At 34.0% G+C, this 11876-nt stretch overlaps 1 protein-coding gene across 1 annotated transcript; it reads left to right on the top strand.

Annotated features, from left to right (window-relative positions):
- The first annotated feature begins 6342 nt into the window (after window positions 1-6342).
- Window positions 6343-11874, top strand: LOC122595003 (carbamoyl-phosphate synthase large chain, chloroplastic). Its single transcript, XM_043767282.1, has 5 exons — window positions 6343-7770; window positions 8484-9176; window positions 9292-10801; window positions 10893-10930; window positions 11675-11874. Exons 1-4 carry the CDS (start codon window positions 6472-6474, stop codon window positions 10928-10930), a joined length of 3540 nt encoding a protein of 1179 aa, XP_043623217.1. The 5' UTR covers window positions 6343-6471; the 3' UTR covers window positions 11675-11874.
- Window positions 11875-11876: the final 2 nt, after the last annotated feature.

Genomic DNA, 11876 nt, shown 5'->3' with positions numbered 1-11876 from the left:
AAAAAGTAAAAAGAATGAATTTTCGTGACAGAAATTAGAAAAACAAAAGTTTAAAAACTAAATAAAACAAAGCTTTTCGTGCCAAAAATAAATAAAAAAAATTTATGTGACAAAAGTTAAAAGTTAAAAGTTTCCATCATAAAAAGTAAAAAAAAATGAAACTTTCGTGGCAATAGTTAGAAAAACATATGTTTAAAAACTAAATAAAAGCAAACTATTGTGTTAAAAGTAAAAGAAATTAAAGTTATATGACAAAAGTTAAAAACGTTAAAGTTATGTGGCAAATATTAAGAAACCTAAAGTTAAAAGGTTAAAGTTAGTTGATAGGGACCATTGTTGTAACAAATTTAACGACAGGGACTATAATTGCAGGAAAAAATTAGCAGCCGTTAGCTGATGAGGACCATTGTTGCAACAAATTTAACGATAGGGACTAAATTTGTTGAAAATGTATGGCGCACGCAAACCAATTCATGCTTTTTAGTATATATAATAATGTCGCTAAACTTAAATTTATTGTTAAAAAAACGCTGTTTATAATAGTGTTTTCTAATAAATGGCTTCGTTAGCCAATGATGACTAGTCCAACTGGTTAGAGGCATCTCAAGTTTTACTCAAGGTCTTGAGTTCGATCCTTAATGATGACAAGTCTTGGAGTTTTTTCCTTTGAATACTTGTAACGGTTCATGGTCAACATCTCGTTGTCTATGATACGTGTAAGGTTTCACCATTATACGATGAGGTTTCCCTGATGTCAGATACTGACTGAATGTAAAAAAAAAATGGATTCGTTAATTACTATGTACATATATAACTTTTATAATCAAAAACAACTATTGTTTTTTTGAAGTTAATCCAATCTAGCTCTATATCAACTCAACTTCCTATTTAACTTTTTCGCACTTTATTATTTTAAATACTAGTCCTAATATCCATACGATGTACGATATCGATATAGATTGTATCATAAAGAAATTCAAATATGTCTCATAAATGATTCGTGAGTATGAAATAAATTCGAATATGCAAGGCATCGTAGTTTGTGATCAAAACTTCATTTTTTTTACTTATACGCTTGCGAACTTGAGTACATGTAGTCACTTACAATCCCGGCTTGGACGCCTTTTACTTCAACCATTTGAAGATACTTGTAATGATACCATACAACTTATATTTTACATTACTTCTCTATCATTTAAGTGCTCTTATGCTTTTCATTTTTTTTTCCAAACAAACAAGCTTTATTCTCATTATTAGACAAAAAAAAAAAAAGTTGCAAGACAAGGTGTGCTCTATAGTTGTAACCTAGTTCTATCAAATAAACTTGTAGTAGCATTAAAAAAACTCCCCTTAAAATTTATGGATGATAAACCAAGTTGAATATTATCTTCATGTTTATCAAAAAATTGAGTAAATAGAGATTCAGCATCAGAAGAACTCAAAACACGAAACCATTATCACATATACTTCATCCACTTTACTACAAGTTAATTAGTACAAATTATTAAACCCAACTTGAACACTTGTTACGATTTAATTAATGGGATGGTTTTGGTTTTTTACTAAAGATGTTAGGTAGTAAGGATTCATTGAGCATATAAGTAAATTTTCTTGTAGGTGTCTAAAATAGGATATGCACCTTAAAATTAGACCATCTAGGAAAATTTTCCCGGGATAAAAGCTCATTGAAGTTGTAATTTCAAGACTTGATATTCACTTGTGCGGTGTTGCAAGCTCTGAAGGGTTGTCCATTTTACCATTCGGTTCTATTTAATGAAAGGAAATGGAATAATGCCATCGAGGTTTACATGATAGAAACAGGGGAGAGAACTCTGTACAAGAATGCACGTTCGACTATTACTATCTATTGCATAGCCAAGTGATTTGATATTTGACAATTTGTTGACAACAGAGGGCTTGTGCCACCCAAGTTGAATGTATGCTGGTGTGTGTGGTGACTGTCTGAGGACTACCACCCTCCTCGATGACACCAAACAACACCATGAATGTAAACCTCTTGCAGACGACCTTTGGTTTTTGAAATACAAAGTAAAAGTTTAAAAACTATGTTACAAAATAACATCAGATTTGCCTTTGAATCAAGTGATCACTTTTACAATTTAATATTCAATTCGATCTGACCCTATGTGTAACAACCCTCAAAGTCCGACTAGGACAATTTACGAGGACTTATCTAGGCATGTATTCCTAAAAGGTTTCTTAAAAGCAATTGCTTTCTAGGCATTTAGATAATTGTATTCTAGTTCAATAAAATGCCCAAATAAGTCTTCGACTAATTAAATACAGTGATCAGGGAAATTGTATGTACGTTCACTTTATCACATGATGGTAGTCGTGGCCTTGATCATCCATCTGTAGTTAGATTACATCGGATTAATTAGTTAATAATAAAGTTCGTTGCACCTCGACAAACTTAGATACAAAATAGAGTTTTGTGGTTTCCGTTATCTACAAATATTCGTATGTATTTTCACGTACAAGTGAAAAAATAGGTTGGTCAGGTAGGTTGGGCAAGCAGTCTTAGTGGTTTGTGTTTCGCCAGTTCAATATGGATCAGGTTGTTTAATCCGAAACATGTTTTTCAAAGCTTTATAATTATAATATTTAGTGTGTCAAACATGATGATATAAACTATATATATATTTCCGGTTACAATCTATGAATTGTAATATATATTATTTTTGAGGCTTTATGTATCTATGAGACTCTTTGGTCAACTTTTTTAGCAATTCATTCATTTAGTAATATTACGTCTTTGACCCGTTAAATTTAAAAGAGAAAAAATTCCATTTATTGGCAACTTAATGGCTAATGGTCCTCCTTGAGCATGTCGTCACGAAGGATTTTTAATTTCTAATTAAATATACAAAGTTATATAAAAATTATTAATGGGTGTATGTATCCAATCTATTCTGCTGAAATGTGAAAGTGGTTAGTTATCAACAATACAAATATATAAAAGTTATTCTCTTTCATCGATCAACTAAAGTTGCCTGACTATTACTAGCAAATTGAAAAATACCTTAAAATCACTACAAAATGGTAAAACCTCTAGGGATAAAATAAAGGGGATGATTATATAAAACTGTTATGTACCTAACCTTAGGTGTGGAATACTCACATAACAATTTTTTAACCCATATAATTGATGGGGGGCAAACATTTATTCATTAAATAAAAAAATTTAAATATTTAATATGTGAGGGGTTTCACACCTAAACTTAGGTATTAGACAACCTTATATTCATTTTTCCCTAAAATAAATGTGTGTCTCCTATGGATATCACTACTGCGGGCAGTCTAATATATATATACAAATCCCATTTGTGCAAAAATATATACAGTACACCCATGGATGAAGTGATAAAACGGGATCGGATGACCAGACTTTCTGCTATGTTTTGTATAATAACCCTAGTTTAAAAAGTGCTCTTTACGTAGTTGCTTCACTCATTGAATCTGTCCTTGCCTAGTAAGGATGACATCGAATATACTAGCAGAAGGCCAACTATTACGTGCCAACTCACCAACAACAAATATACGCAATTCTATACTCCTATGCAGAAGGGCTTGATCTTCCTTACCTTCCCCTATCTTTTTCTTCCCTTTCTCTCGCTTTCGCTCGTGTTCATCTATGGAAAGATGAATGTCTTCTTAAAGCACATGACAAGGAGTACGTAGAAGGAGTTTTTTAACAAACCCTGAATGCCTTAGTTATGGCACTAAAATTGATAGGAATCAATTTATGCCATTCGTGTGAATAATGGTAATCGGACCCGTATCCAGTGATCCACTTAAAACTCACTTCCGTTTAGGATTTTTTTTTTTCCTTTCAATTGGAATCAAATTGGTCCACGAACTCCTTTGTTTGGCTAAAATTCCCAGCTTCTTCTTTTATTGATACAGCGATCATATAGATGTTATCTTTTTAGGTAAAGAATCTAAGGTATACCCTTCACATTCCATATATATCTTTGCTACCTTATCATCTTCAAGAACTGGCTCTCTATCGTCCTCTATTATATATTTTTTCATTTCAATAAATTTTTTGAGAAATTTTCTAAATCCTAAAGGATGCCCAACCTAAATTCTATATGGTATCTTGATTTATAATTGTTTTCTGCCTTTAATCTCAGCGACTAAGATTTATGGCGGGCTGAGAAACCTAATCAAATGATAAACATAGATCACACTCCAATAGAAAGTTGAGATGATTAGATAATTGTTACTTACCTTGCGAGCAAGACTCCTTTGCATAACACACACATCTGAACCTAGAATAGTGGGGACCAGTGGCGAAACACGTAATTTCATGGTCTTAGGGATGATATGTGAAAGTTGGTACAAACCATAGGGACGAAAAGTGTAATTAACTCTATATAATATCTTGAGTAAAGAAACCAAAACCATCCAATTAAATCATAACATATGTCCATAGGTTACATAACTTGTACTAACTTCATAAGAATGAAATCCAATAGTGTGTTCTATCTTCATAAAACATGTAAATGTTGGTGCTTTATTTCTTTAAGTTTATGAGAATAGAATTCCCCCAAATTAAAAGTAGCATTTAACCGCTCTTTTGCTTCTTTTTTTTTTAATACCAAAACAACACTACAACAAATATGTCATTTCCTCACACTTGTTTTTTAATACCTTTAAAATGTGTGAAAATTTTTGTTAATTTAATCACATTTATAAGTGTATAGAATTAATTTATATTTAAAAGTGTGAAGAAATTTAAAAAATCACAATATTTACACACTTATACATGTGGAAAAGAAAAGTTCACACTTTCAAGTGTGTAAAAATATGTCAATTGTTCACACTCTTAAGTGTTAAAGTTAATTTGTAACACTTATGTTCTTCACATAGGGGGAGTGTGAAGAAATCATGTGTTACAAATTAACTTTCACACTTTTAAGTGTGAAAATATTTGACAATTGTTCACACTTTTAAGTGTTAACATTTTGTTTACACATTTATAAGTGTGAAAAAATTATAACTTTTAAAATTTATTCACACTTTTAAATGTGATTTTTTTTCTACACACTTTTATATGTGATTAAATTCATAAACTTTTTCACATTTCTTATAACTAAATGTGAATAAATGAGAATTTTTTTGAGTGCAAACAAGGTTTATTCTTATTATTAGACAAAAAAAAAAAAACAAGCTGCAAGACTAGGTGGGTTCTATAGTTGCAACCTAGTTCTATCAAATAAACTTGTAGTAGCATTAACAAACTCCCCTTAAAGATAATAAACTAAGTTGAATATTATCTTCATGTTTATCATGAATTGAGTAAATAAAGATTCTAACAATAGAAAAACTCAAAACACGAAACCATTATCAGATATACTTCATCCACTTTACTACAAGTTAATTAGTACATATTGTGGAACCCAACTTGAACACTTGTTATGATTTAATTGGATAGTTTTGGTTTCTTATTAAAGATGTTAGGTAGTAAGGATTCATTGACCATATAAGTAAATTTTTTTGTAGGTGTCTAAAATAAAAAATACACCTTAAAATTATACCATCTAGTTAGTTTTCCCTTGTTTTATACCATCTAATTCCTCGCTTCATGTGTTAGCATCCGATCAAACTGTAGATCCAAACTATAGATCGAAATCCATAAAGATTATACCTTTGTACTCGTTTTGGACATTTATATTTTACTCAATCAAACATCACCATAATGAGCTAAATCGCCATAAGAGGAAAAAAAATAAAACAAAATAATTAAATGCATTCTTTCCATCACTAGAAAAGCATACAACATTTATAAATAAACGTGTAAAAAAAATATTAAAAAAAAATCGAATTGAGAAAGAATAACAAAACATATTGTTAAATAAAAAATTTACAGACTTGTAAAATATCTTATTGAAAAACTCTTTGTAAGAATTTATAAACACCTTTTCACTTTCCCATTCTCATCACCTATATATAAACTTCTAATAAGATATTTTTGGACTTAGAAAGATATCGAATTAAAAAAATATATATTCTATTTTCTAACGGCGAAAAAGAATATACTTATATGTCAAATGATAGTCTAGAAATATTCAATGAAAACGCAAATGACTTAAACTAAAATTACTCTATTTTATCAATTTTACCAACATCTAATATAATAATCAAATAAAATTCATTCAAACAAAACATAATATGATGTTTAACACTCTGAAAAATCTTGGAGCTAAGCTACGCTACAAGAAAGTGAAGAAACTATCTTAAAATTTTCCACCAGTGTGAATTAAATAATACTAAATTAAAAAAATATGTATATATAAATAAGTGTAAGTATACTCGTAGTAAGTAAAGAAGAAAGCCAAAAATAGAGAAAGTGAAAGAAAGAAAACATTCTGCAAAAACCTAAGCATCATTTCTCTCTTTCTTGCGCGCCGCCGCCACCTTCTTTCCGATACACCGCCGTAAACCATGGCGGTTCATTGCTTCAAACCCATCGATAATGCTTTCATGACACCCACAAACACCACCACTTTGATACCCACAAAGCCAAAGTCATCCCCTTTATCATTATTTCAATTACCCAAGTCAAAACCCATCCATTTTGTATCATCTGCAACACGCCCACCAACTGTTTGTTTAAATGCCTCAAAGAATACCCAGTTGGAAAAAGATGAAGATTTTCGAAAACCCAATGTGGGTAAGCGAACTGACATCAAAAAGATTATGATTCTTGGTGCTGGACCAATTGTTATTGGGCAAGCTTGTGAATTTGATTATTCTGGTACTCAAGCTTGTAAAGCTTTAAGAGAAAATGGCTATGAAGTTGTGCTTATTAATTCAAACCCTGCAACTATTATGACTGACCCTGAAATGGCTGACAGGACTTATATTGAACCAATGACACCTGAGTTAGTTGAGCAGGTTATTGAGAAAGAGAGACCTGATGCGATTTTGCCCACGATGGGAGGGCAAACTGCGCTTAATCTCGCAGTTGCTTTAGCTGAAAGTGGTGTACTTGAAAAGTATAATGTTGAGTTAATTGGTGCTAAACTTGAAGCCATTAAGAAAGCTGAAGATAGGGAGCTGTTTAAACAAGCTATGAAAAATATCGGTATTAAAACGCCTCCTTCTGGAATTGGGACTACTCTGGATGAGTGTTTGCAGATTGCTAATGAAATTGGTGAGTTTCCTTTGATTATTAGGCCTGCTTTTACTCTAGGTGGTTCGGGGGGTGGGATAGCTTATAATAAACAGGAATTCGAGACGATTTGTAAGTCGGGTCTTGCAGCTAGTGTGACAACTCAGGTTTTAGTTGAGAAATCTTTGTTAGGATGGAAAGAATATGAGCTTGAGGTTATGAGGGATTTAGCTGATAATGTTGTGATTATTTGTTCTATTGAGAATATTGATCCAATGGGTGTTCATACTGGCGATTCGATTACTGTTGCACCTGCACAAACTTTGACAGATAAGGAATACCAACGGCTTCGTGATTATTCTATAGCGATTATTAGGGAAATTGGAGTGGAATGTGGTGGTTCTAATGTACAGTTTGCTGTGAATCCTGAAGATGGTGAGGTTATGGTTATTGAGATGAATCCTCGGGTTTCAAGGTCTTCTGCTTTGGCTTCAAAAGCTACTGGTTTTCCTATTGCAAAGATGGCTGCCAAGTTATCTGTTGGTTATTCGTTGGATCAGATTCCGAATGATATAACAATGAAGACACCGGCTAGTTTTGAACCTTCTATTGATTATGTTGTCACAAAGGTTAGATTCTGAGCCCTTTATTTGAAAATGTTTATTTTACCCGGCATCCTTTTTGTCCATATTATATGGTGTTGTTTGCATGTGTAATATAAAAGTAATCATTTAAACATTGCAACTCCAATGAGTTGACAATTGAAGTTTTAAATAATCATAAAGTCAAATAATTCAAATAAATTGTTATGTTGTAAGGTAGAACTACAGAGTATCTACGTAATTCTTAATGAAAATGTCTCTTGGGTCTTCGTTAAGAGTCATTTAATCTGTTAATCTTTTAAAAGTTTAGATCTTGCTAAATACTCAAACAGATTTGAGTATTTGATTATGCAACTTCATTAAGGATTCTAAACACTATCTTCTAAAACTCATTTTACTACAACTAGTTATCCGATTCTGATTATTGAATATCATATGGCCACTTTTAAGCCGCACATATAACCACCCCTGGTCCTGGCATGTAAGAAAACTGATTTTAAATGGATAGAGTAATTACTTGTATAGTTGTATACAATTAGGTCATCTATACTTTCTTACTGATAATTATAATTTGTCAAACATATCCACGCTATCAACTTCTGCAATTTTATTTATCATATCTGGTTCTTAGTATTCATTATTGTATATTTTCATTATCAAAACACACGTTTAAACACCCTCTATGTATCATCTATACATAGCCGTTAGTGATAGTTCTAACATTAATTCATATGGCACAGATACCCAGATTTGCATTCGAGAAATTCCCAGGATCTCAGCCAGTGTTAACAACACAGATGAAATCCGTTGGTGAATCCATGGCAGTAGGACGCACATTTCAGGAATCTTTTCAAAAGGCGGTCAGATCACTTGAATGTGGCTACTCTGGCTGGGGTTGTGCACCGATCAAGGAGCTCGATTGGGATTGGGATAAGATTAAATACAGTCTACGGGTCCCTAATCCTGACCGTATCCATGCTGTATATGCTGCAATGAAAAGAGGCATGAAAGTTGATGCCATTCATGAATTAAGTTTCATTGACAAATGGTTTCTAACACAACTTAAGGAATTGGTGGATGTTGAGCGATATATTATGGCAAAAAGTTTATCTCAGCTCACTAAAGATGAATTCTATGAAGTAAAAAAAAGAGGCTTTAGTGATAAGCAGATAGCATTTGCTACAAAGTCGACAGAAAAAGAAGTTCGTGTGAAACGATTGGATTTAGGAGTTGCCCCTGCTTACAAACGTGTTGATACATGTGCAGCAGAATTTGAGGCAAACACTCCTTACATGTATTCATCTTATGATTATGAATGTGAATCAGCTCCAACCAAAAGTAAGAAAGTTTTGATTTTGGGTGGTGGACCAAATAGAATTGGTCAAGGGATCGAATTTGACTATTGCTGTTGTCATGCTTCATTTGCTCTTCAGGTTTGTTAGTTAGTTTAGTACATAATGTATACATCCTGTAAACTCCAAGAGTGTTTGACTATTTCCGTTCTATCTTTATCAATTTTTTCTTATAATTTCATGTTGATCAATGTAGGAAGCAGGTTATGAAACCATTATGATGAATTCAAATCCCGAGACGGTGTCCACAGACTACGATACAAGTGACCGTCTCTATTTTGAACCCCTCACAGTCGAAGATGTGCTTAACGTCATTGATATCGAAAGGCCCGATGGCATCATTGTGCAATTTGGTGGGCAAACCCCTCTGAAATTGGCTCTACCCATTCAGCGCTACCTAGATGAACACAAACCTCCGTCTGCTAGTGGTGGTCGGGTTAACATTTGGGGCACTTCACCTGACTCCATCGATGCTGCCGAGGACCGAGAGCGGTTCAACGCAATCTTGAAAGAACTGCAAATTGAACAACCAAAAGGAGGCATTGCAAAAAGTGAAGCTGATGCCCTTCGCATTGCATCAGAAATTGGATATCCAGTTGTTGTTAGACCTTCTTATGTATTAGGTGGTCGAGCCATGGAGATTGTTTATAGTGACGAAAAACTTATACGTTATCTTGAAACAGCTGTTGAGGTGGACCCAGAGCGACCAGTTTTGGTTGATAGATACTTATCTGATGCCATCGAGATCGATATCGATTCACTTGCAGATTTGCATGGTAATGTCGTGATTGGTGGAATCATGGAACATATTGAACAAGCTGGAGTTCATTCAGGTGACTCAGCTTGTATGATTCCTACAAAAACGGTTTCACAAACGAGTCTGGACACAATTAGATCATGGACCACCAAGCTGGCTAGACGTTTAAATGTCTGCGGTTTAATGAATTGTCAGTATGCAATTACAGGTTCTGGGGAGGTTTTCTTGCTCGAGGCAAACCCCCGAGCCTCTCGTACAGTGCCATTTGTCTCTAAAGCAATTGGGCGCCCACTGGCTAAATATGCTTCGCTTGTAATGTCGGGATTGTCTCTTAATGAACTTGGTTTTACAAAAGAAGTCATCCCAAAGCATATTTCAGTCAAAGAAGCAGTCCTTCCATTTGATAAATTTCAAGGATGTGATGTGTTTCTCGGGCCTGAGATGCGTAGCACTGGCGAAGTAATGGGGATTGACACCGAATTCTCTATTGCATTTGCCAAATCTCAGATAGCTGCAGGCCAGAAACTGCCAGTTTCAGGCACGGTGTTCCTTAGTTTGAATGATATGACAAAACCCCATTTGGGAAAAATTGCCCGGGCATTTTCAGTCCTCGGGTTCACTATTGTTGCCACTTCTGGGACAGCTCATATTCTTGAAATGGATGGTATTCCAGTTGAGAGGGTGTTGAAGCTGCATGAGGGGCGTCCTCATGCGGGTGATATGATTGCAAATGGACAAATTAATTTAATGGTGATTACGAGTTCGAATGATGATCTTGACCAGATTGACGGGCGACAACTGAGGAGGATGGCTCTTGCTTACAAAATTCCAATTATAACTACGGTTTCAGGTGCTTTAGCTACTTCCGAAGCCATAAGAAGCTTGAAAACCACAAAGTTCAAAATGGTTGCTATTCAGGATTATTTTTTAGAAGATACGCAGCAGATCGGTAAATTTTAAATTCCGAAAACAATGTTTTTGTTTTGATAGTTGATGGAAAATTCACTAATAAAAGTTTGACCTTTTGTTTTATATTTCAGATAATAAGAGTGCTGCAACAATCACAACGGAGTTGTAGGTTTGTGCTGCAGTGATTTTTTCCATTTTTAATCGCTGTGAAGAACTGCATTTTCATTGTTTCCCTGCACTACGTTCTATGATGAACACGAAGTTCTTTTTTGTTTTTTCACCTTTGTGTTGCTTATTTAGTAACGAGACATAATAAGGTGGTGTTTTTCGCATCGATCTTGCGTCATTTTCGTCTGTAGTTGAAGGGTTTATTTGGTCCATCAAAAGAAAAAAGAAAGTTTGAACATCCAAATTAGATCTATGATCACTCTTTTTTAGATAAGCCACCCGTGGGATGACTAACAAATAATATTAAAAAAAGAACATTTTTATGAGAACGTTAAATCTTTGAATTAAATTTTACTGGAGTTGTGCAAATTTCAGTTTGTTAGTACCCAACATGTTATAAACGCACTTGGTTTTGCTTGCCTGTGGTGGGTGAGCCATTGAACCACATACATGCGGTCTAACTGGACGAGTCTATGAACCCTTTTACTTACCCCCTAAGATGTTACCTAGGGAGGCTCGGATGTTTGAATCTATAATTTCTAGTATGGACTTCCAGTCATGACCTAGCCGACTAACCACTAGGCCACCTTGATGGACTGGCTACCCATCAACATGTTTTTTACATTTAATCACATTTCACATACTTCACTACCCAAGTCCATAGGTTCACTACCCGGTAAGTAGGTCAAAAAATGATATTCTGAAATTCTATATGATAGTAGTTGATTAATCATCTCTTTTGCAGGTGAAATGAACATATCCATAACCCATTTGAAGACTCAACTTCTGGCTTTGGAAATTTTCTCGAGTTCAAACCCTATGCTTTTTAGATCATTTCAAGGATTATATTACGTTTTGTAGCTGTACTTATATGTTCTTCCGACACTATAAATCGTTGTGGTTATCATTAATTTGGTAGTGGAATCATCGATTCTTTTCTGTCAACT

Source organism: Erigeron canadensis, chromosome 4 (genome assembly GCF_010389155.1).
Source record: "Erigeron canadensis isolate Cc75 chromosome 4, C_canadensis_v1, whole genome shotgun sequence".
NCBI lineage: Eukaryota > Viridiplantae > Streptophyta > Magnoliopsida > Asterales > Asteraceae > Erigeron > Erigeron canadensis.
Note: the sequence above shows the minus strand (reverse complement) of the source record. Positions and strands in the feature narration are given on the sequence as shown.

Coding starts and splice junctions, on each gene's coding strand:
- LOC122595003 (XM_043767282.1), top strand. CDS start 6,472: ATGGCGGTTCATTGCTTCAAACCCATCGATAATGCTTTCATGACACCC. Junction 9,177..9,291: donor ATGCTTCATTTGCTCTTCAG/GTTTGTTAGTTA, acceptor TGATCAATGTAG/GAAGCAGGTTATGAAACCAT. Junction 10,802..10,892: donor AGAAGATACGCAGCAGATCG/GTAAATTTTAAA, acceptor TTTATATTTCAG/ATAATAAGAGTGCTGCAACA.